Source organism: Pelophylax lessonae, assembly GCF_965119305.1.
Source record: "Pelophylax lessonae genome assembly, chromosome: 8".
Classification (NCBI taxonomy): domain Eukaryota; kingdom Metazoa; phylum Chordata; class Amphibia; order Anura; family Ranidae; genus Pelophylax; species Pelophylax lessonae.
This window is the reverse complement of record NC_138775.1, coordinates 14110016-14136684: the sequence shown is the minus strand read 5'-3', so window position 1 is coordinate 14136684 and position 26669 is coordinate 14110016. Positions and strand designations below refer to the sequence as shown.

The 26669-nt window shown below is 43.8% G+C and overlaps 1 protein-coding gene across 1 annotated transcript in view; it reads left to right on the top strand.

The window, feature by feature from the left end:
* The window catches only part of PLXND1 (plexin D1), a 240597-nt gene that overhangs the window by 203526 nt on the left and 10402 nt on the right, over nt 1-26669 (top strand). Inside the window, exons 27-31 of the mRNA XM_082265543.1 lie at nt 4335-4491; nt 7678-7781; nt 11426-11489; nt 13462-13496; nt 22488-22592. Of these exons, the coding sequence (XP_082121669.1) occupies nt 4335-4491; nt 7678-7781; nt 11426-11489; nt 13462-13496; nt 22488-22592 (465 nt within the window). The remainder of the gene's footprint in view (nt 1-4334; nt 4492-7677; nt 7782-11425; nt 11490-13461; nt 13497-22487; nt 22593-26669) is intronic.

Here is a 26669-nt window from a genome sequence, read left to right as displayed (position 1 = left end):
CACTGCCGTATGGCTGACCTCTCTTTTCTGAAAATGCCACTTGCCTGGCTTTCCCTTAAAGGGGGCAACTTGAACTGAATATACAGTTATAGCCCAGATATGGGAGCCGTTTGCCCTTTTAGGCTTTCAAAATTACTTGACTGTATAATGGAGGGTGACAACAAGTTTCAAAGTCTTCTGTTCTACAGGCTGCATTAACGCCTCCCCTTTTTTATTTATATATATATATATATATATATATATATATATATATATATATTATATATATTTATACACACACACACACACATATTTGTGTGGCTGGATTATAGACTTGTGCTTAGTAATTATAGTTTAAATGGGTGGCAGTCAGGATTATGCAAGTAAATGGTAACGTTGCCCCCTGTGGGTGGGATGTGCTACTGCAGTCATAGTCACAACTTTAGTTTCAACAATTTTTTAAGTCAATCACAAATAGTTGATAGTCCTGAAAGAATTAGGCATCAGTATAAAATACTTACTAACTGCTGAGCTACCTCTTGAACCAGATGCAGGTCAGTTGCTGTTTGGAGGGTAGCATTGCCCCCTGTGGGTGGGATGTGCTACTGCATTCATAGTCTCAACTTTTTTTTTTTTTTTACTGCCTGGTGCTTTCTCTCCGGCAGTTCATCCGAGACAGCCAATCAGAAATAAGTATTATTATTATATAGGATTAATATAGCGCCAACAGTTTACGCAGCACTTTACAACTGTGACGGTACTCACCGTCACTATTAGTGAAAGACAGATAAGTGATGGTTTGGATTGCTTCAATTTTGGTCAGCAAAATCTTCATATAGAAATATGAAGATTTAATACCACCTTACACAGTGTATTCCATGCTTGGCTGTGAGAGAGACACAAAGACTGTCATTTGCAGACTTCCCTATTGTTTGTGTATTGGAAGGGAATGTGGATTGTGATAAAGTTTACCTGTCTGTTCCATTGTTAAATGTTAATGACCTCACATTGTTCTGTCCAGATGGCTAGATAATTAGTTTAGCTCCTGTATACACTGTCATCTGTATATGCTACTGTAATCAGCCAGAGGGGAGGGATTGTGTACACTGTATGAGAGTGTAAAACTCTGTTCCTATTGGATTGTGAATGTTACGTCCAGTTTTCAACAAGGTCCACCTGGGTGGTAACCTTGTGGGTGAAAACTGTATATAAGTCTGTTTCTTGTTCAATAAAGTTGTTCTAGAGTTAGTTCACCCTCAATCTAGAGTCCTGTCTCTTAATGGGGGAATATGCTACAAGGGATTGCTATGGTCTTCCATACTCCCTTGGATAATCACTAAGCTCTTGTAAGAGCTTGTGTAAGAGCTTGTTCTGCTGCACTCTCTGGGTAAAGAGAGGTTCACCCACAGGAACCTGGAGCCTTGCTGTAGGTCCAGGGTGGGTAGGAGACGGCGAGACCCTAACCAAGCTGCGGCGGTTTGTGGGGTTTGAAGTGGTTACGGTGTCTGGTGGAGTGCTTGGAGCCCTCGGGAAGCACTAGGAGCATCCGTCAACGGAGGTACCCGGTCAGGGGTGCCCTGTTCCGTTACAACGACTTTGTAGAGGAGTTCTTGCTGAATGTTGCCAAGAGACAACTTACTAGCTTAATTTGTCTCTTGAAACAGATAGAAATGTGCGTCCCTCCATCTGCCTGGTGCTTGGTTTTCTCTCTGGCAGTTCATCAGAGACAGCCAGTCAGAAATAATTAGAGGAGTTCTTGCTGAATGTATCCAGGAGATAACTTTCTAGCTAAGCTGTCTCTTGAAACACAGATGCAAGTCAGCTGTCTATTTCCCTGTGCGTCCCTCCTTCTGCCTCGTGCTTGGCTTTCTCTCATAAAAAAATGGCCTGGGGGTAAAACCGTCCTGTTGTTTAAAATAAACAATGATTTTTAAGTGATAATGCACTATTAGTCCTCCTTTGTCGGGTTGGGTATCATGGATTGATTCCCTAACAGTTTACACGCTCATTGGCCCTATTGGGTCTGCTAAGCAGCCAATCAATTACTTGAGCACGGTGGTGATGCATGCAGCACTTTGCAGGAACAAGACCTAAGCACCATCCAAAATCACACTTTTTGGACTGTTTTGGATTATTAGCTCTTTGGAACTTTTATTCTGCGCATCCAGTTTTATTTGCACTTTAATTGCACTTTAGTTCTATTTAACTGGTTCCGGAACGCCCACCGCCGATTTACTGCGGCAGGGCGGCCCTCCTGCGCGAAACGACATAGACCTAGGTCGGTCGCGCGCCTGCAGCTAGGGGGCGAGTGCGCGGCGCCGGCGACACGCTCCCGCCCCCACTTGTCAGCGGGGACTCCGATGCACGGGGCAGGCGACTCTGGTTGCCGCCTGACACTCGCGATCGCTTCCCGCTGAGAGAGAAGAACGGTCAGCTGTTGTAAACACAGCCGACCGTTCTTCTCTCTGGAATGATCACAGAGCCCCGGTGATCCTCCTATTTGGGAACACAGGTCTCTGTATTGATCCCACAAGTCCCTCCCCCTGACAGTTAGAAAACACCCCCTACGCTCACATTTAACCCTTTGATCGCTCCTGGTTTAACCCCTTCCCTGCCAGTGTCATTATTACAGTAACAGTGCAAATTTTTAGCACTGATTACTGTAGTAATGTCACTGGTCCCCCCAAAAGTGTCAAAAATGTCAGTTAGGGGTCCGATCTGTCCGCCGCAAAATCGCAGATCGCCGCCATTACTAGTAAAAATAAATAAATAAACACAGCAGACCGTCGTTCTCTCTGGTATCAACACAGAGTGCCTGTGATCCTCCTATTTAGGAACACAGATCTCTGTGTTGTTTCCACAAGCCCCTCCCCATACAGTTAGAAAGCACCCCCTAGGGACACATTCAACCCTTTGATCACCCACAGTGTCATCGGTATACGTCGGTCGCGCGCAAGGAGCTAGGGGACGAGCGCGCAGCGCACTCCCACCGCCCCCTTTTCAGCGGGGAAGCCGATGCACGGGGCAGGCGGCTCCGATTGCCGTCTGACACCCGCAATCGCTCCCCGCTGAGAGAGAAGTACGGTCGGCTGTTGTAAACACAGCTGACCGTTCTTATCCCTGGAATGATCACAGAGCCCCTGTGATCCTTCTATATAGCAACACAGGTCCCTATGATCATTCCACAAGCCACGCCCCCTACAGTTAGAATCACTCCCCTAGGTACACATTTAACCCTATGATCGCCCACAGTGTTAACCCCTTCCCTGCCACTGTCATTATTACAGTAACAGTGCATATTTTTAGCACTGATTACTGTAGTAATGTCACTGGTCCCCCCAAAAGTGTCAAAAATGTCAGATAGGGGTCCGATCTGTCCGCCGCAATGTCGCAGTCCCGCTAAAAAATCGCAGATCGCCGGCATTACTAGTAAAAAATAAAAACAATAAAAATTACATAAATCTTTTCCATAGTTAGTAGACGCGATAACTTTTGCGCAAACCAATCAAAATACTCTTATTGCGATTTTTTTTTTTTTTTTTTTTTTTACCTAAAATATGTTGCAGAAAACAAATTGGCCTAAAATGTTAAAAAAATGTAGATTTTTTAAAAAAAATTTTGGGAATGTTTTATGGCAGAAAGTGAAAAATATTTTTTCCTTTTTTTTTCAGAATTGTCGCTCTTTTTTGTTATATAGCAGAATGTGAAAAATATTGTTTTTTTTTTTTCAGAATCAACTCTGATTTTCTTGTTTATAGCGCAAAAAATAAAAATCACAGAGGTGATCAAATACCACCAAAAGAAAGCTCTATTTGTGGGGAAAAAAGGACATCAATTTTATTTGGGTACAGCGTCGCACGACAGCGCAATTGTCCGTTAAAGTAGTGCAGTGCCGAATCGCAAAATATGGCCTGGTCATTAAGGGGGGTAAAATCTTCTGGTCATGAAGTAGATATGTTGGCACGGGTTATCATCTGATGTTTCGGTGTATATGATTATGAGTTGTGATTGATTTTATTATAATATATATATTATTGATATTTATTTTATGACAGCGCACTTTTATATCGGTTTCTTTTCCTGGTGTGTCCCTCCTTTTGCCTGGTGCTTGGCTTTCTCTCCAGCAGTTCCCAGGGACAGTCAGAAATCAGTCGAGTTCTTGCTTGGATTATGTAGTCAATAGACGACTTGTCTGTACAGAAAGCATGGAGTAAAGGAAAGCCCATTGATGACAGCCAGTCTGGGGGGATTTCATGAAAGCCAGTCTGGGGGGATTTCCTATTTGGTGTCATATATTTTGGCTCAGACATCTTGGGTCGGCCCGGCTAACTCTCTCTCACCTCCTGTCTTGGCAGAACCTGAACGTGTCCTTCCAGGGCTGCGGCATGGACTCGCTGAGTGTGCGTGCGTTGGACACCGACACCATCAGCCAGTGCAAAGAGAAAATCCTGGAGGCTTTCTGCAAGAACCTGCCCTTTTCCCAGTGGCCTCAGGTGGAGGATGTGGATTTGGGTAAGTGTCACCGCAATGTTACGTCCACAACGCACTGTGATGGTTTATCTCTCAAGCAGGTCCTATCAGCCCTGCCCAGTTCACCCCTGTGGACTACAGACCACCTCCCCCTATGGAAGTGAGTGGGAGTTGCTTTGTAGTCCTAAAACACTTCCTGTTCTAGGGTGACAACGCTGCTTCTCCATAGATACAGTACAGTGAGCATAGGTGTGCGCAGACTATTGCATTACAGTTCAAACACACATACATGTGTGTGTGTGTGTATATACAGTATATATAGTATATACTGTGTACACACTCTTGTAAATAAAGGTAAAGAAATGTTTTAACATGTGATAAAACATGAACGGTGTCAGTAGGGCAGAGATTGGTGTCAGTAGGGCAGAGGATGGTGTCAGTAGGGCAGTGGATGGTGTCAGTAGGGCAGTGGATGGTATCAGTAGAACAGTGGAAGGTGTCAGTAGAACAGTGGACAGTGTCAGTAGAACAGTGGATGATGTCAGTAGGGCACAGAATGGTGTCAGTAGAGCAGTGGACAGTGTCAGTAGAACAGTGGATGGTGTCAGTAGAACAGTGGATGGTGTCAGTAGAACAGTGGACGGTGTCAGTAGAGCAGTGGATGGTGTCAGTAGGGCAGTGGATGGTGTCAGTAGGGCAGTGGATGGTGTCAGTAGAACAGTGGATGGTGTCAGTAGAGCAGTGGATGGTGTCAGTAGAACAGTGGATGGTGTCAGTAGAGCAGTGGATGGTGTCAGTAGGGCAGTGGATGGTGTCAGTAGAACAGTGGAAGGTGTCAGTAGAACAGTGGACAGTGTCAGTAGAACAGTGGACGGTGTCAGTAGAACAGTGGACGGTGTCAGTAGAGCAGTGGATGGTGTCAGTAGGGCAGTGGATGGTGTCAGTAGGACAGTGGATGGTGTCAGTAGAGCAGTGGACGGTGTCAGTAGGGCAGTGGATGGTGTCAGTAGAGCAGTGGATGGTGTCAGTAGGGCAGTGGACGGTGTCAGTAGGACAGTGGATGGTGTCAGTAGAGCAGTGGATGGTGTCAGTAGGGCAGTGGATGGTGTCAGTAGAGCAGTGGATGGTGTCAGTAGGGCAGTGGACGGTGTCAGTAGGGCAGTGGACGGTGTCAGTAGGACAGTGGACGGTGTCAGTAGGACATTGGACGGTGTCAGTAGGACAGTGGACGGTGTCAGTAGAGCAGTGGAAGGTGTCAGTAGGACAGTGGACGGTGTCAGTAGGACAGTGGACGGTGTCAGTAGAGCAGTGGACGGTGTCAGTAGGACAGTGGACGGTGTCAGTAGGGCAGTGGACGGTGTCATTCGATTTTTATTTTTATTATGTTATTTTTTTTTATATTTTACAGTTCTATAATTTTTTAGTTTTTTTTTTTTGCAATATTTTTTATTTTTTTTTTACAATTTTTTTTAGTAGTTGGGGGGGGGGGGGGTGAAATATCAGGGGTCTAAACAGAAAAAGGGAGTGAGGAAAGAGATTCCCCAGTAAACACAGCTTACTATGCTTTGGTTATGAATGGACACAGTGAATGAGAGATACTGATCTCTCACTGTGTTCATTCAGAAAAGGAAGTGGTTATACAAAATTAGTACGCTACCACCACAGCAGCAAAAATAGGGGCGCAACAACATAATAGGACAGTGTGCCACGTCCGAGTGATTATCAAAGATGAAGAAAAAATGCGGATGGACTTTAAAGGCACAATGAGATTAGAGTAAAAAACTTGTTTATTATTGACATAAAAACAGGGAAAGGAGCCCCCTAACACAGGGGGATAATTGAGCAAAATACATAGAAAAATCAAAAAACAACACAACAAAATACAGCTAGCCAATAGACATGGGCATACAAAATGATTTACAATAGTTGTATCATATAGAGGTAGTAATGGACGAGGGTGCTATTCGTTACATCCTAGCTGGCCCAAAGGCAATGTCAGGGATAACGCAGAGCGTCCTCTACCGTATTCAATGAAGCTATACACATGGAAAGAAATTCATGTAGCCAGGTGCCCTACATGTTTCGCTCAAAAATTCGAGCTTCTTCCGGAGCTACTGGTACATAGATTCTGTGTGGCAAAACGAATCATTATTAGTAACAAATCATATATGAAAATACCACAGTTCTCAGTCTTTTAAATAAATTTAGTAACAGTTAAAATACATTTCATACAAAACATAGAGTATGTAGAGTAAGCTTAAAAGCCATAAAGACAGTGATAATGAATATAAACCCTTAGTCAGAACAAAACAAGATATAGTGAGATGACAAAAAGTAAAGGGAGGGTGAATGATGTTCCTCACCGAAGGGACCCAAAAACTAACTGGTGGCTCTGGATGCGACAACCCAAAGGAACCCGGGAACATACAGGGGCCAATGTGGGGAACGGAGAAGCATATACATACTGGTAGCATATAATAGTACATACATATAGGAAGTTATACCTACCCCTGTAGAGGCGGATGTGTGCTCGCATTAGCCAGGATTAGGACAAGGAAAGGTAAACCAAATATAAAACAAATACGGGGGATGATCTGCTGAAATAGGTCTGTTAGCCGATGAGACTGTAAGACTGTAAGAAAAGGAAGTGGCCAGAAAATAACATAGACCAGCCCCTTCCCTCGTTCTCCATCCTGAAACATTTCACGCTGCAGCTTAAAGCGGAGTTCCACCCAAAAGTGGAACTTCCGCTTTAGGTATTCTAACCCCCTGACATGCCACATTTTTTTTGGGGGGGGAGCGGGTACCTAGTTTTGACAGGTACCAGCTCCCACTTCCGCTCGGAGCGCCGCAGCGCCCTGAACGGAAGTTCTCCTCTCCCCCTCCCTCCCTGCAGTCTTCTGGGACATGCCAGAGGTCCCAGAAGATTGCCGGCCAATCAAGACGTGCAGCGCGACTCGCGCATGCGCAGTGGGTACCCGGCTGTGAAGCCGCAAACTGTCACAGCCGGGTGCCCACAGCAGTGATGCTGGCGCCGCCGAGACCAGAGGGAAGAGGATCGAGGCTTCGGGCAGCCGCATCGCTGGACCGTTGGACAGGTGAGTGAAAAGGCTGGAACTCCGCTTTAAATTCAAATCCTTGCAGGTGCAGAAGGCGGGCACTGAGATTGACCAGCAATGAGCGGGTTCTTGTTTGGGGTGTTTATGTTTCCATTTTCTTCCTCCGCAGAATGGTTCGCCTCCCTTTCCCAACGCTTCATCCTACGAGATCTGGATGATACATCACTCATGGAGGATGGGAGGAAGAAGCTGAACACGCTGTCACATTATAAGGTACCGGAAATGCTGGTAATGATATTAATACCAATGCTAGCTTGCAACTGACCCCTAAGATCTATTTGTGTTCAGGCTATGCAGATCATTATAGTAAAATTTGCACTTACATCCATTTAAAGTTCTGGTGAGACATTAAAGGAGTTGTAGAGGCAGAAGGTGCATTCTATACATTAGGATAAATACTTACCTGAGCCCCCTCTCTATCCAGCAATGTTCACGAGTGCCTGTAGCCGCCTGGTACTCTCTCTCCTGATTGGCTGATACACAGCAGCAGCGCCATTGGCTCCCACTGCTGTCAATCAAACTCAGTTAGCCAATCAGCAGAAAGAGGGGGTGGAGCCGAAAGACAGCTCTGTGTCTAAATGGTTACAGGGAGCTGTGACTCCACTTGGGTGCCCCCATAGCAAGCTGCTTGCTCTGGGGGCACTGAACAGGAGGGAAGGGCCAGGAGCTCCAGCCAGGGACCTGAGAAGGGGAGGATCCAGGCTGCTCTGTGCAAAACCAACTGCACAGAGGAGGGAAGTATAACGTGTTTATAATTTCATAAGAAAAAAAAATGAGGCTTTACAATCACTTTAAGCCCTGAAGAAGGGGAGTGGTTTGGCTCCTGAAACGGGTTGGATATTGTAGGGGAACCATTAAAGTGACTTGGACTCGGTCGGTAGGCTGCTGCCAGCTAAATGTATAAAAAGCATTGTACTCCTTTGTCCGTAAAACTGGTAGCATTTGGTTGGGATGGCTTTTGAACCTTATGAATCTTTAAACATCCATTGTCCAAAAAATTGAGGCAACAAGAAGATACGATGTTTCCGATGTATTTCGGGGTCAAACAATCCTACTTCATCAGGGCTTGATTAACCACATTAAGATTACCCGCCGCACATTTACTGCGGCATGCAGCCTCTCCTGCATGAACCGACGTAGGGGTACGTCAGTCGCGCGTGTGGTGCTGGGGGGCGAGCATACACTATACAGGGATCTTCAAACTACGGCCCTCCAGCTGTTGCGGAACTACACATGCCATGAGGCATTGTAAAACTCTGACATTCACAGACATGACTAGGCATGATGGGATTTGTAGTTCCTGAACAACTGGAGGGCCATCGTTGGAAGACCCCTGCTGTAGAGGGATTTGCTTCATTCATATTTCTTGTCTGAGGTTTACAAACAGTTTAATAAATTATAAAGGGAACATCTGGGCGGGTGGGAAAAGGTTAAAATTGGTATAGCGCAAAATGTTTTTTTTTAATTTATATTTATTTGCCGCCAGCTAAAGCCACAATGGCGGCACATGTTGTTCATGTATTCTTGTGTATAATATTTATAGAAATCTATAATGAAAAAAATGTATATTAATAACTGACATCCGGAGGTTTCTGTGTGTTCAAAGTTTTATTATTCTATGAGAACTTGAAGACAGACGCAGGAAACATGTGAGCTCATCAGAGCTTCCATAGACAGATGTGTGCTGGCCATTCCATAGACGGATGTGTACTGGCCGTTCCATAGACGGATGTGTACTGGCCATTCCATAGACGGATGTGTACTGGCCGTTCCATAGACGGATGTGTACTGGCCGTTCCATAGACGGATGTGTACTGGCCGTTCCATAGACGGATGTGTACTGGCCGTTCCATAGACGGATGTGTACTGACCGTTCCATAGACGGATGTGTACTGGCCGTTCCATAGACGGATGTGTACTGGCCATTCCATAGACAGATGTGTACTGATCGTTCCATAGACGGATGTGTACTGGCCGTTCCATAGACGGATGTGTACTGGCCGTTCCATAGACGGATGTGTACTGGCCGTTCCATAGGCGGATGTGTACTGACCGTTCCATAGACGGATGTGTACTGGCCGTTCCATAGGCGGATGTGTGCTGACCATTCCATAGGCGGATGTGTAGTGGCCGTTCCACAGACGGATGTGTGCTGGTCGTTCCATAGACGGATGTGTACTAGCCGTTCCATAGACGGATGTGTAGTGGCCGTTCCATAGACAGATGTGTACTGACCGTTCCATAGACGGATGTGTGCTGGTCGTTCCATAGACGGATGTGTACTGGCCGTTCCATAGACGGATGTGTACTGGCCGTTCCATAGACGGATGTGTACTGGCTGTTCCATAGACCGATGTGTACTGGCTGTTCCATAGACGGATGTGTACTGACCGTTCCATAGACGGATGTGTGCTGGTCGTTCCATAGACGGATGTGTAGTGGCCGTTCCATAGACGGATGTGTACTGACCGTTCCATAGACGGATGTGTGCTGGTCGTTCCATAGACGGATGTGTAGTGGCCGTTCCATAGACGGATGTGTACTGACCGTTCCATAGACGGATGTGTGCTGGTCGTTCCATAGACGGATGTGTAGTGGCCGTTCCATAGACGGATGTGTACTGACCGTTCCATAGACGGATGTGTACTGGCCGTTCCATAGACGGATGTGTACTGGCCGTTCCATAGACGGATGTGTACTGGCCGTTCCATAGACCGATGTGTACTGGCTGTTCCATAGACGGATGTGTACTGACCGTTCCATAGACGGATGTGTGCTGGTCGTTCCATAGACGGATGTGTAGTGGCCGTTCCATAGACGGATGTGTACTGACCGTTCCATAGACGGATGTGTGCTGGTCGTTCCATAGACGGATGTGTACTGGCTGTTCCATAGACCGATGTGTACTGGCTGTTCCATAGACGGATGTGTACTGACCGTTCCATAGACGGATGTGTGCTGGTCGTTCCATAGACCGATGTGTACTGGCTGTTCCATAAACGGATGTGTGCTGGTCGTTCCATAGACGGATGTGTACTGGTCGTTCCATAGACGGATGTGTACTGGCCGTTCCATAGACGGATGTGTGCTGGCCGTTCCATAGACGGATGTGTACTGGCTGTTCCATAGACCGATGTGTACTGGCTGTTCCATAGACGGATGTGTAGTGGACGTTCCATAGACGGATGTGTACTGACCGTTCCATAGACGGATGTGTACTGGCGGTTCCATAGACGGATGTGTACTGGCCGTTCCATAGACGGATGTGTACTGGTCGTTCCATAGACGGATGTGTACTGGTCGTTCCATAGACGGATGTGTACTGGCCGTTCCATAGACGGATGTGTACTGGCCGTTCCATAGACGGATTTGTACTGGCCGTTCCATAGACAGATCTGTACTGCGACAGTACAGTAGTTTTACACCATGATAGGAAAAAATGGCTTCACAACTAAAGATCGATTATTTCTATCGGGAGAGATCGATTGGAAAATAAATCATTCATTTATGGAAGCATGTATGGCCACCAGAAGACATTTCTCACAGTGACCAATCAGATTGGGCTGTGGTAGTGTGAAGGTGATTGGTGATACATGAGGGGGGAGGAACTTACCAGCGCAGTCTTTGGGAAGTACCCTCCCAGTGACCATGTGGGGTGTTGTCTGGATTCTGCTTGCAGTGGATTAGACAGATAACTGAGTGAACTTTTCTACATTGGCACAGTTGCAGTGATTGCTGAATAATATTTGTAGCTCATTGATTGCATTCGCTGGTCACTTGGAATTTATGAACCGTAGAAGATGACCCCACAGTGTATGCAGCGTATGCCGGTCTGACATTATTTTCCTGTCTAACAGGTCTGTGATGGATCTTCGTTGGCCATGAGCCTGAAGGATCAGAGAGATAACACGCTGGGGCGAGGTGAGCAGAGATTTACATCACCGTATAAATAAAGCTTGAGTAGAAAAGCCTGTCCCCTGCCAGCATGGGCCCTTGTTCTCAGTGTGGAAGCAGCGGTCTCTCCGCAGAGCTCAGACCCCCCCCCCCCCCTCCTGCTGAGTCAAAGCTAGACATTTCCTGACCACAGTGGGCATGAAAATTGTTGACTGCAGAGTTATAGGTCTGACTCAGCAGGGGATGTGCTGCACCCAGGGCTGCTGTTAAGAATCACGGGGCCTCATACAGCCTACCTGACAGGGCCCCCTCCCCCTGTCTGAAAGTGACTGAGGAGATTTATCAGTCATTTTCTCTGTAGTCTCAGCTGCACAGATGAAAGGATAGGAAGCGCTCCAAGGCTTCCTGATCTTTCACAAACGAAAGCATAGTAAGCACAGTTTACTATGCTTCAGAGATGAATGGGCACAGGAGCAATTGGTACTGATCGATTACTGTGTTCATTCAGGAGAGGAAGGGGCCAGTAAATCACGTATTTACCAGCCCCTTCCCCCGCTCTCCATCTTAAAACATCCCCCTGAGTGCCCGCAGTAGCTGCCGGCAGGAGAGGAGAGGAGGGAAGCCGGAGGCGCTGGGGGGAAAGGGGCACATCAGGGGGCGCAGACAGCAGATGGAAGGGCGCATGTACTAGAACCAATCCCCCTGAGTGCCCGCAGTAGCTGCCAGTGGGAGAGGAGAGGAGGGAATCCGTCAGCGCTATGGGGGGGGGCACATCGGGGGGGGCACATCGAGGGGGGGGGCACATCGAGGGGGGGGGGCCCAGGGCCCAGACAACAGATGGAAGGGGCGCATGTGCCAGAACCAATCCCCCTGAGTGCCCGCAGTAGCTGCTGGGGGGAGAGGAGAGGAGGGAATCCGGCAGAGCTGCGGGGGAGAGGGGCACATCGGGGGGCGCAGACAGCAGATGGAAGGGGCGCATGTGCCAGAACCAATCCCCCTGAGTGCCCGCAGTAGCTGCCGGCGGGAGAGGAGAGGAAAGGAGGGAATCCAGCAGCACTGGGGGGGGGGCACATGGGGGGGCGCAGACAGCAGATGGAAGGGGCACATGTGCTAGAACCAATCCCCCTTAGTACCTGCAGTAGCGGCCAGTGGGAGAGGAGAGGAGGGAATCCATCAGCGCTGGGGCGGGGAATGGGGAACATGGGGGGGGGGGGGCCAGACAGCAGATGGAAGGGGTGCATGTTCTAGAACCAATCCTCCTGAGTGCCCGCAGTAGCTGCCAGTGGGAGAGGAGGGAATCCGTCGACGCTGGGGGGGGGGCACATCAGGGGGGGTGCAGACAGCAGATGGAAGGGTTGCTTGTGCTAAAACCAATCCCCCTTAGTGCCTGCAGTAGCTACCAGTGGGAGAGGAGAGGAGGGAATCCGTCAGCGCTGGGGGGGGGGGCACATGGGGGGGGGGGCGCAGACAGCAGATGGAAGGGGTGCATGTGCTAGAACCAATCCCCCTGCAGTGCAGCCGGAGAGGGAAAGAAGAGGAGAAGCTGGCAGTGCTGCAGGGGGAGGCAGAAGAGGATTGGACAGTACAGCCGGACCTCCTGCTAAGCAGGTGTCTGGGCCCCCCTTTTGAACTGATGGGGCCCTGTACAGGAGTGCTGACTGTACTGCCTTATCAGCGGCCCTGACTGCACCTCTGCAGAGGGACCACTGCTACCACATAGAGAGCAAGGGTCCTCCTCTGCAGCATGCTGAATCCGTCATGAAATTGATCTGATTGGCCTTGACTGCGGGCCTGTGCACTGCTTACTGTATTCTCCAGCGGGGGGCGATGCAGTACAGCGTTATGTCTGTCCAGGAGCCTTGTGAAAAACCTGCTGAATCTGGCTGCAGTGAATGATGGAAAATGAAGATTTCCTGAACAGACTTTCTTCTTGTTTTGTTTTATTTATTTATTTATTTTGTATCTTAAAGACTGTTTTGTCTTTTTTTTTTTGTTTCAGTGAAAGACCTGGACACTGACAAGTACTTCCATCTAGTAAGTTATGTATAATATTGTTTCTTTTGGGAAGATTCTGAGCAGAAAATGTTTTAACGAAAATATTTTAAAAACATCTCCCCTAGGTGATAATGTGCTGTATATGTTTTTTTGGATGTTTTGTCCATAGCAGGTTAGCGCCATCTAGAGGCTCATTTACACTTGCTTCGACTTTAGCACACATAAAAGCTCCTACTGCTTCAACAGACAATATGTGTTATTGGTGCTTCGGTGAAGCTTTAATGAAGCTTGGCAAATGCCCTGTGTGTGTTGATTTTCTATTTGCTTTAAAGGGGCCAAGTAGAACCCCAGCTCATTAGTACCCTCGTTCAGGAGATCCCCTGCTCAGTAGTACCCCCACTCAGCAGATCCCTAGCTTATTAGTACCCTCATTCAGCAGATCCCCAGCTCAGTAGTACTCCCACTCAGCAGATCCCCAGCTCATTATATTCTCATTCAGAAGATCCCCAGCTCATTAGTATCCTCATTCAGCAGATCCCCTGCTCAGTAGTACCCCCACTCAGTAGACCCCCAGCTCATTAGTATCCTCATTCAGCAGTTCGCCAGCTCAGTAGTACCCCCACTCAGCAGATCCGATGCTCAGTAGTACCCACCCCCCCCCCCACCCACTCAGTAGACCCCCAGCTCATTAGTATCCTCATTCAGCAGATCCCCTGCTTAGTAGTACCCACCGTCAGCAGATCCCCAGCTCAGTAGTACCCACCCTCAGCAGATCCTCAGCTCAGTAGTACCCACCCTCAGCAGATCCCCAGCTCATTTGTATCCTCATTCAGTAGATCCCCAGCTCATTAATATCCTCATTTAGCAGATCCCCAGTTCAGTAGTACCCTGACTCAGCAGATCTGCAGCTCATTAGTATCCTCATTAAGCAGATCCCCAGCTCATTAGTATCCTCATTCAGCAGAGCCCCAGCTCATTATGTCCTCATTCAGCAGGTCCCCAACTCATTAGTACACTAGTTCAGCAGATTCCTCTGCTCAGTAGTACCCCCACTCAGCAGATCCCCAGCTCATTAGTATCCTCATTCAGCAGATCCCCAGCTCAGTAGTACCCCCCACTCAGCAGATCCCCAGCTCATGATATCCTCATTCAGCAGATCCCCTGCTCATTGGTGTCCTCATTCAGCAGATCCCCAGCTCAGTATATTCTCATTCAGCAGATCCCCGGCTCATTAGTACACTTGTTAAGCAGATCCCCTGCTCAGTAGTACCCCCACTCAGCAGATCCCCAGCTCATTAGTATCCTCATTGAGCAGATCCCCAACTGATTAGTATTTTCATTCAGCAGATCCCCAGCTCATTAGTATTTTCATTCAGCAGATCCCCAGCTCATTCGTATCCTCATTCAGCAGATCCCTAGCTCCATAGTACCCCCACTCAGCAGATCCCCAGCTCATGATATCCTCATTCAGCAGATCCCCAGCTCATGATATCCTCATTCAGCAGATCCCCAGCTCATTAGTATCCTCATGCAGCAGATCCCCAGCTCAGTAGTGCTCCTACTCAGCAGATCCCCAGCTCATCAGTATCCTCATTTAGCAGATCCCCAGCTCAGTAGTACCCCCACTCAGCAGATCCCTAGCTCCTTATTATCCTCATTCAGCAGATCCCAAGCTCAGTAGTAACCACACTCAGCAGATCCCCAGCTCATTATAGCATCATTCAGCAGATCCCCAGCTCATTAGTGAATGAGGATCTTAATAACGTGGTGTGCAACATGATTAACAGTTTATTAACTGTTATCAGCCATTAGTCCTTCACCCCCTCCCCCCCCCCCCTTAGCTATTTTTTTTTCTTTCTGTTTATATTACCATCAATATATTTCCATTTTTATTCATTTTGTTTGTCATTTTTAGAATAGAAAGAAATTGCACAAATCTCAAAAAGAAAAACAAGAACATAATTGAATAAAATGTATAGTTTTTATTTACAGGAAAAGTACTAGTAAAAAAAAAAACATATTTGTATAATATATTACATATGTTGGTCTAAAGATTACATAAAAAAAATAAACAATTTTTTGCAAAACAGTATTGCCAAAAAAAAAGCCTAGTTTGTCCAAAATAAGCAGTATATTAATTACTTTGTCATCCTAAGTGATGACAATTGTTATCACCCAAAAAAAAAACAGGCCCGTAGTTAAAACATAAACCTTACAGTGTACAGGTATGGGACCTGAAGAGTGGTAATTGTGTTATTATTTTTTTTTTTTTTTTTTTTTATATATATATATATATATATATATATATTTACTTTATTAGGTATTCATGTATTTATTTATTTTTGTAATGTTTTGATTCAATTTCTTTTTCATACATAACAAATTAAAATGTGACATTACAAAACAATAACATAAATTTACGCAAAACCATGACATTTTGGTGTCACCAGCATGAGTGTTACCCTTCAACTATTTTTCTTTTAATTTTCCCTCCCTTCCTTCCTCCCCTACCCCCCCCCCCCAAAAAAAAAAATAATAATTTTATAGTGTGAATAGAAACCTTAAAAAAATTGGTGAATTATATACTAAAATAGTTTTTAAGGGTGTGTATATATATATATATATATATATATATATATATATACACCAACTAATTACAACAAATAATTTTCCTGTGTTAATGATAAAAAATTTTAATAAAGATATTTTGGAAAAAAAAAAAATTAAGGGGTGTATATCAGGTTAGAAAACATAGTTATCCGCCCCGTTCCACCCTATGTAATGTAAAAATAAAAAAACCCTTTCAAAATGTGAATTATACACTAAATGTTGGTGTCACCAGCATGAACACGTTACCCTTCAACTATTTTTCTTTTCATTTTCCTTCTCTTTTTCCGTCCCTTCCTTCCTCCCCCTACCTCCCTCCCCCCCCAAAAAAAAAAATGATAGTGTGAAATGTGAATAGAAGAAACCTTAAAGAAATTTGGCGGATTATACATTGAAATCGTTTTATTTCAGGGTATAATATATATATATATATATATATATATATATATATATATATATATATATATATATATATATATATATATATATATATGTATATACCAACTAATTACAACACCAACTAATTAAAAAAAATTAAGGGGTGTATAGCAGGTTGGAAAACATAGTTATCTGCCCCATTCCACCCTATATAAAAAAAAAAAAATGTGAATTATACACACAAAAAAAAAAAAAAAAATTAAATAACAAAATAAAAAATGTATTTATATACCAACTCATTTTAAAACCTTCACCCCAATCCACACAAAAAATATATATTTTTTAATTTCCCCTGTGTTGGTGATTAGGTTTAAAGGGGTGTATATCAGGTTAGAAACCGTAGTTATCCCCCCCCCCCCCATTCCACCCTATATAATTGTTAAAAAAGACCTTAAAAATTGTGATTTAGAATATTAGCTATTTAAATTATTTATTTTTAATATTTATTAAAATTAAATAATGTTTTATATTTAATACAATTTAAATTAAATATATATTTTTTTTAAATCTATTTATTAAATCTTAAATTTGAACAACAGATTACACACTTTCATAGAGACATACATTACAAAATGACCTCGAATCTTGCCTGACATGCAAATTAAACAAACGACAGCTCCCTGCCACATGGGTGTGATTGATGTTTAAATTCGATCTTCCCCAAAGAAAAAAAAATTATAAGTGCGCCGTCAACTTGCTGAGAACTCTCATCACTTTGATAAAGTTTGAGCTGTTTTCACTCAGCTTTTTTCAGCACTTCACTCTTCCCGAATTGTTCCAAGGTCGTCTTTCACAGTCTTGGAGGGGATGGAGGAGGGGAGGGGGGGGGGGGGGTAAGAAACCCATAGGACAAAATTAAAAAAAAAAAAAAAAAGTGTATTTTTAGAAATAAACTGATGGAGACGGGAGGGTTATGAGATAATCTTACAGATATTACAGAAGTCTGTGTAATTGGAATCAGGCCGCCATGTGCCTGTGATAACACTGCCAGACAGGAATTTGGGGTCATTCGAGGAATGCCAGGTTATTGTAACCCCCCCAGTTCTATCTCTCTCTGCTGTAAAATTAGTTTGCGGTCACACAGACGGTTCTTATTTCCAGATATTAACAAAAACATGGAAGTAACACGCATGGTGCGTGTGAGCCCATCCCCCTTCATATGGTCTCCATGGGGGGCCATCCTGCCTGCAGGTGATTTTAGTAGACTAGAGTCGGGGTTTACTGAATGATGCCATCTTTCCTCACCTCGGGCCCTTCCGTACACTATAAAGGCAACTGGGGTTCATTTCATTCTAAGCATTCTTTACAACAAAATAGGATGTTGTACTCCCTTTAAAATCATTTTCTTGGAGTCCATAGAGGGACACAGGTAGTAATTAAATGTTAGGTTATACTGCCACCTACAGGATGATTTATTGTCCCAACAGTCAGTGGTTTTCCTGTTCCCTCAAGATACAAGAAAATAAGATTTTTTTTCTACTCACTCAAATCTTTTTCTTGGAGTCCACTGAAGGACACAGGCAGTAATAAACTGTTGGGTTATACTGCCACCTACAGGTGGATTGGACATCTTAAAAAGCTAATGGCCTCCTGTGTCAGTCAGTGGACAAGAAAGAAAACTCTATTTTTGCACTCATTTTAGGATCCTTTTCTTAGGGTATATTGAAGGAATTTGGTAATTACCTGTCATGTTATACTGCCACCTACAGGAGGATTGGAAATAGGCATTTTGTACTCATTGCCACCTACAGGAGGGTTGGAAATAGGCATTTTGTACTCATTGCCACCTACAGGAGGGTTGGATGTCCCCACAGTTAATTCTTCCTGTGTCCCTCAATGGACGGAGAAGAAAATAGGATTTTTGTACTGGCTGTCCAATCAGTTTCTTGGAGTCAATTGAGGGACACAGGTAGTAATAAACTGTTCGGTTATACAGCCACCTACAGGAGGATTGGATGTCCCCACAGTTAATCCTTCCTGTGTCCCTCGATGGATGGAAAAGAAAATAGGATTTATTGTACTTGCTGTCCAATCAGTTTCTTGGAGTCTATTGAGGGACACAGGTAGTAATAAACTGTTCGGTTATACAGCCACCTACAGGAGGATTGGATGCCTTAACAGGTAATGGCTTCCTGTGTCAGTCAGTGGAAGAGAAAGAAAATATTATTTTTTGCACTCATTGTAAGATCCTTTTCCTGAGGTCTATTGAGGAAAATGGTTAGTAATTATCTGTCAGTTTATACTGCCACCTACAGGTGGATTGGAAATAAGCATTTTGTACTCATTGCCACCTACAGGAGGGTTGGATGTCCCCACAGTTAATTCATCCTGTGTTCCTCAATGGGCGGAAAAGAAAATAGGATTTTTGTACTCGCTGTCCAATCAGTTTCTTGGAGCCTATTGAGGGACACAGGTAGTAATGAAACTTTTGGGTTATACTGCCACCTACAGGAGGGTTGGATGTCCCCACAGTTAATCCTTCCTGTGTCCCTCAATGGACAGAAAAGAAAAGAGGATTTTTGTACTCACTGTCCAATCAGTTTCTTGAAATCTATTGACGGACACAGATAGTGATGAAACTGTTGGGTTATACTGTCACCTACAGGTGGATTGGACGTCTTAAAAAGCTAATGGCTTCCTGTGTCAGTCAGTGGACGACAAAGAAAATATTATTTTTTGCACTCATTGTAAGATCCTTTTCCTGAGGTATATTGAGGGAAATGAGTAGTAATTACCTCTTAGGTTATACTGCCACCTACAGGAGGATTTGAAATAGGCATTTTGTACTCATTGCCACCTACAGGAGGGTTGGATGTCCCCACAGTTAATTCTTCTTGTGTCCCTCAATGGGCGGAAAAGAAAAAAGTATTTTTGTACTCGCTGTCCAATCGGTTTCTTGGAGTCTATTGAGGGACACCGCTGGTAATAAACTGTTGGGTTATACTGCCACCTTTAGGAGGATTGGACATCCCAACAGCTAATGGCTTCCTGTGTCAGTCAGTGGACGAGAAAGAAAATATTATTTTTTGCACTCATTGTAAGATCCTTTTCCTGAGGTCTATTGAGGGAAATGAGCAGTAATTACCTGTCAGGTTATACTGACACCAATGGAAGGATTGAAAATAGGATTTTTGTACTCCTTGCCACCTACAGGAGGGTTGGATGTCCCCACAGTTAATTCTTCCTGTGTCCCTCAATAGAGAAGAAGAAAATAAGGTTTATTGTACTCGCTGTCCTATCAGTTTCTTGAAATCTATTGAGGGACACAGGTAGTAATAAACTGTTGGGTTATACTGCCACCTACAGGATATCGTAAAAAGCTAATGGCTTCCTGTGTCAGTCAGTGGACGACAAAGAAAATATTATTTTTTGCACTCATTGTAAGATCCTTTTCCTGAGGTATATTGAGGGAAATGAGTAGTAATTACCTGTCAGGTTATACTGCCACCTACAGGAGGATTGGAAATAGCATTTTTGTACTCGCTATCCAATAAGTTTCTTGGAGTCTATTGAGGGACACAGGTAGTAATGAACTGTTGGGTTATACTGCCACCTACAGGTGGATTGGATGTCTTAACAGCTAATGGCTTCCTGTGTCAGTTAAAGGACTAGAAATAAAACTCTATTTTTGCACTCATTTTAGGATCCTTTTCTTGGGGTATATTGAAGGAAATGGGTAGTAATTACTTGTCAGGTTATACTGCCACCTACAGGAGGATTGGAAATAGGCATTTTGTACTAATTGCCACCTACAGGAGGGTTGGATGTCCCCACAGTTAATTCTTCCTGTGTCCCTCAATGGGCAGAAAATAAAATAGGATTTTTGTACTCGCTGTCCAATCAGTTTCTTGGAGTCTATTGAGGGACAGAGGTAGTAATAAACTGTTGGGTTATACTGCCATCTACAGGTGGATTGGACGTCTTAAAGCTAATAGCTTCCTGTGTCAGTCAATGAACGAGAAAGAAACTACTATTTTTGTACTCATTGGAAGATCCTGTTCTTGGGGTCCACTGAGGGACATGGGTAGTAAATAAATGTCAACTTTTACTACTGGAAATAGGATTTTTGTACTCATTGCCACCTACAGGAGAATCTGATGTCCCAACAGTTAATTCTTCCTGTGTCCCTCAATAGAGAAGAAGAAGATTTATTGTACTCGCTGTCCTATCAGTTTCTTGGAGTCTATTGAGGGACACAGCTAGTAATAAACTGTTGGGTTATACTGCCACCTACAGGAGGATTGGACATCCCAACAGCTAATGGCTTCCTGCGTCAGTCAGTGGACGAGAAAGAAAATATTATTTTTTGCACTCATTGTAAGATCCTTTTCCTGAGGTCTATTGAGGGAAATGAGCAGTAATTATCTGTCAGGTTATACTGACACCAATGAAAGGATTGAAAATAGGATTTTTGTACTCCTTGCCTCCTACAGAAGGGTTGGATGTCCCCACAGTTAATTCTTCCTGTCCCTCAATTGGCAGAAAAGAAAATAGGATTTTTGTACTCGCTGTCCTATCAGTTTCTTGGAGTCTATTAAGGGACACAGGTAGTAATAAACTGTTGGGTTATACTCCCACCTACAGGTAAATTGGACATCTTAACAACTAATGGCTTCCTCTGTGTGTCAGTGGACGAGAAAGAAAACTCTGTTTTTGCACTCATTGTAAGATCCTTTTCTTGGGGTATGATGAGGAAAACGGGTAGTAATTACCTGTCAAGGTATACTGACACCTACGGAAGGATCGGAAATAGGATTTTTGTACTCATTGCCACCTACAGGAGGGTTGGATGTCCCCACAGTTAATTCTTCCTGTGTCCCTCAATGGGCTGAAAAGAAAATAGGATTTTTATACTCGCTGTCCTATCAGTTTCTTGGAGTCTATTGAGGGACACAGGTAGTAATAAACTGTTGGGTTATACTGCCACCTACAGGAGGATTGGACACCTTAACAGCTAATGGCTTCCTGTGTCAGTCAGTGGACGAGAAAGAAAACTTTTTTTGCACTCATTTTAAGATCCTTTTCTTGGGGTATATTGGGGGAAATGGGTAGTAATTACCTGTCAGGTTATACTGCCACCTACGGAAGGATTGGAAATAAGATTTTTTTATACTCATTGCCACCTACAGGAGGGTTGGATGTCCCCACAATGTATCCCCCCAATGGACCGAAAATAAAACTTAATTTTTGTACTCGCTGTCCAATCAGTTTCTTGGAGTTTATTGAGGGACACAGGTAGTAATAAACTGTTGGGTTATACTGCCACCTACAGGAGGATTGGACTACCAAGAGCTGATGGCCTCCTATGTCAGTCAATGAACGAGAAAGGAAAATCTATTTTTGTACTGATTGGAAGATTCGGTTCTTGGGGTCCATTGAGGGACATGGGTAGTAAATAAATGTCAACTTTTACTGGAAATAGGATCTTTGTACTCATTGCCACCTACAGGAGAATCGGATGTCCCCGCATTTAATGGCTTCCTGTGTCCCTCAATGGACAGGAAAGAAAACAGGATTTTTGTGCTCGCTGTCAAACCCTACAGTTAGCAAAGCTCTTACTCCCTGCTGATTGGAGAGCTCTAGTTCTGAGTCAACAGGGGGCGTCAGACTGCTTCCACACAGAGAGCAAGGGTCCTTCTCTACAGCATGCTGGCAGGAGACAGGCTTTTCTACCTTGGCTGTGGCTGCTTTCTGTAGAAAACGTCTGTAGGATTTTTTGTTGCACCTGGAATGTATTTTGTTGAATTAAACTGAAAGTTAATTTGGACTTAATAGTTACTTTTTCACATTTAGCAATGTTTAATAAATAGATTGTATTTGAAGGGTTCTGTTTTGGATAGAAATGCATTGGAAACGTCCTCCTACTTCTGTTTAATAATTTGTATTATTGTACAGATAGGGAATATCTACATTCATAGATTGTCCTACATCATGTTTGTCCTCTTGATTCTCTCGCTGACCATTCCATTATGTCGCCCTTCTCAGGTTCTCCCCACAGATGACATACTAGAACACAAAAAGTCCCACCGGCAGAGTCATCGCAAGAAGGTTCTACCAGAAATCTACTTAACCCGGCTCCTTTCTACAAAGGTGACTACTTGTGTGAATATGCATTGTATCTATTTATGTGGCCCCCAAAGTGCACAGTCTATTTGCCTTTAGTAAATGAACCCCATAGACAGGGTCATTGGTGTGCGCAGACTATTGCATTAGGGTGTGCACCTCAAAGCTCAATGAATGAATGGGAAATGCTATGTACGGAGTGGCTTCCTGTTTATTCAGAAACTGAAGCCTAGTAAACACAGTTTACTAGGCTTCAGTTATGAATGAACAAAGTGAGTTATCTGTACCAATCGCTTACTGTGCTCATTCAGAAAAGGAAGCTGCTGGTAAATGACATGGGCTCAGACAGCAGGAGGAATCTTTGTCACACAGAAGTGATTAGGGTGTGCCCAGGCACACCTGGCACACCCCCTGCGCACGCCTATGGAGAGGGTGAATCTCCCTAATGGAGGAACAGACAGCAATAAAAACTGACAGGGGTTCCAATTAGGGATTGACCGATTATCAGCAAAGCGAATATATCGAGGGCCGATCTGCACTTTCCTCGATATATCGGAATCGTCCCCGGAGGTGACCGATATTGCCGATATTTCAGAAAGTGCTGTACCGGAGTGATGTCTGCAGCTAGAGGCCTCACCCCGGTACCGGCGTCCATAGCCGACGGTCGCCTGTCTTGTAATGACAACCGATGCGGCTGAGAAGCCGCTCAGCTGTAATTACAAGGAGCGGGAGGGGATGTCTCCCCCCCCCTCACCCCCTCCTGCTGCCTTCCGCGCCTCGTCTGGGTCTCCCACCCCACTGGGAGACCCGGGCAACCATCCTGCATGGCCGCCTAAGACCCGACCAAAGCCGCATTCGGCTCTGATCAGGTCTCCATGCAAAAACCCGGAAGTGATGTCACGAGTGACATCACTTCCGGGTACTCAGCGCCAAATTAAAAAAAAAAAATGACAGCATTCAAAACAGCCAAACAAGCTTAATGCTTTTAAGTGCAGAGGAGGGGTTTGGGGTCTTTTAGACCCCCCAGATCCCTCCACAAAAGGTACCTGTCAAAAAAAAAAGGAGTATTCTTCCCACTGATCACCAATGTAAGGAGCATTCCTCCCACTGACCACCAATGTAAGGGGCATTCTTCCCACTGACCTCCAATGTAAGGAACATTCTTCCCACTAAACACCAATGTAAGGGACATTCTTCCTACTGACCACCAATGTAAGGAGCATTCTTCCCACTGACCACTAATGAAGGGGGCATTCTTCCCACTGACCACCAATGTAAGGAACATTCTTCCCACTGACCACCAATGTAAGGAGCATTCTTCCCACTGACCACCAATGTAAGGAGAATTCTTCCTACTGACCACCAATGTAAGGAGCATTCTTCCCACTGACCACCAATGTAAGGAGCATTCTTCCCACTGACCGTCACACTAATGTATCATAAGTTATAGATATAGTCATTTTTAGCAGGGTTTCCTAAGACCAGAAAGCTATTTCAAGTGTTCCCTGTGTTGGAAAGGATGAGAAAGGCTGCTCTGGAGGTCTTATGCTTTATTATGAAGAACAAGCAGGCTACAGGGGCAAAGACACGCCCACCGGCCGACTTTCACGGATGAACAGGGAGACATTATGGTAACATGACCGCAATGCATTATAAAGAAGAAAAGGTCCATAAACCCAACCCTTGAGAAAGTCATGTATTTTGTGACGCAACGCGTCGGTAGGAGGCAAGTGATGTCACTTCCAGTCACAGCCGAGTCCAGAAGCTCTGAATAGTAGTGCCTTTGCCTTGGAGAGTTCCGATGTCCTGTTACACTTGCCGATGAGTGTGTTTTTAATGTGAGTTTCTGCTATTTTTAATAAATACTTTTAAAAAGTTTACGCTCCCCCCCTGCTCTCCCGCCGGCTTTTGCAGCTCACCCAGGTCTTCCGTCTCACCGGGAGACCCGAGCGACCAGCCGGCACGTCCCCCAGCTGGCCGAAGACCCGAACAAAGCTGGATTTGGCTCTGATCGGGTCTCCGATGTAAAAACCCGGAAGCGACGTCATTACATCACTTTCAGGTACTGGAGCTTTAAAGGCGCCAGATTAAAAAAAAAATACAGTATTCAAAACTTGGCGTTTTCAATGCTTTTAAGTGCAAAGGAGCGCATTGGTGTCTTTTAGACCCCGCCTCCCTCTATCAAGTGTATACCTGTCAATGCCTATTACTGTCACAAGGGATGTTTGTTTACATTCCTAAAAGTGATCTGATTTTTAATTTTTTTTTTTTAATTTATTTTATTTATTTATTTTATTTCATTTTTTATTTTTAACACTGTTCCTTGAAAAAAAAAAAAAAAAAACTGTCACTGCCTATACTGTCACAGGGGATGTTTACATTCCTTGTGATAGCAATAAAAGTGTTCAAAATTTTTTTTTTTTTTTTTTAAAGGAACAGTGTAAATATAAAAAAAATAATAATAATTAAGAAAAAAAAAAGAACATTTTAAAGCGCCCCATCCCTCCATGCTCGTGAAGGTAAATCGTGCCCACATATGTAAATGGTGTTTGGACCACACATGTGAGGTATTACCACGATCATTAGAGCAAGAGCAATGATTCTTGCACAAGACCTCCTCTGTAATTTTAAACTGGTAACCATTAAATTTTTTTAAAGCATCGGCCATGGAGATTTTTAAAGTACGGTAGTTTGTCGCCATTTCACGAGTGTGTGCAATTTTTCAAGCATGACATGTTAGGTATCTGTTTACTCAGCATAACATCATCTTTCACAGTATATAAAAAAATTGGGCTAAATTTTACTGTTTTTTTTTTTTGTTTTTTTTTTTAATTCGTGAAAAAAGGAAAAAAAAAACAGCAAAGTTAGCCCAATTTTTTTTTACACTGTATTTGCGCAGCTTTCTTTAAAAAAAAAAAAAATAGCATTTGAAAGACCGCTGCACAAATACAGTGTGACATAAAATATGTAACAATCGCCATTTTATTCTCTAAGGTCTCTGCTAAAAAAAAAAGTTTATATAATGTTTGGGGTTTCTAAATAATTTATTAGAAAAAAAATACTGATTTTAACTTGTAAGCAACAAATGTCAGAAAAAGGTTTAGGCATGAAGGGGTTACAAATACATTTTTCTTTTATTATTAAACATATAAACAAAAGAAATAGTTACAACTACAGTACAAACATACAAACACAGAACAAACAAAAAAAAAAGGAAATTGGGAGAAGAGGGGAGGGGAATATCAACAAAGCAAGGATATATATATAAAATAAAAAAATAAAAAAATGAAGGGGTTAATATATTACTTTGTTATTATTTTTAATATATTTAGCATGTTCATTGAAGATTTTATTCATTTAGAGTTTAATTTATTTTTTGAAAAGCTTTGACATATTTATAGCAACGTTTTTTGGATATTTTATGCTATTAATTATATTATTCATTTTCATTATTTAATTGAATTTTAATTGAATTTGCTCAGTGGATTTAACAATATATATTCATTCATCTAGAACAAAAACATGTTATATACTATATATATTCATCACTTAACTTTAGATTATTTTTGTATTTTTTGCTAAATATTTTTGTTTTGAAATACTTTATTGGTGAATCATTGGGGTATTTAGTGCCACATCTTATATTACATTTAAATACATATTTACATTACTGAACTAATTGGTCGGGATTATTTTACAACAAGCCATTTCTTCCACTCCATACAAAAAGATTCATTTAAAGGGTCAGTCCACTTAAGACCCTGCCATGGCCATTATGAGGGGGCCCCCCCCCCCTCAGATGTATGAGCATTATGCGTCAGCAAACTCCCCCCCCCCCCCAAAGAAAAAAACAAAAACACTAATCTTCAGGATTTCCCCTCCTCCCAGTACAAATCCTCCCCCTGCTCAAATCCCTCCTCCAAGAACAAATATTTGCCCCCATCCCCCAATTCCCCCCCAGCACAAATGCCCCGCACCCATAAAAGAAAAAAAAATCCCCCTTTCTAGCACAAATCTTCTTCCCCCATCCCCCCTCCCAACACAAATCCAGTTAAAATCACAACTCCTAGCACCCCCCCCCCCCCATTTTTCTTTCTAGAAATT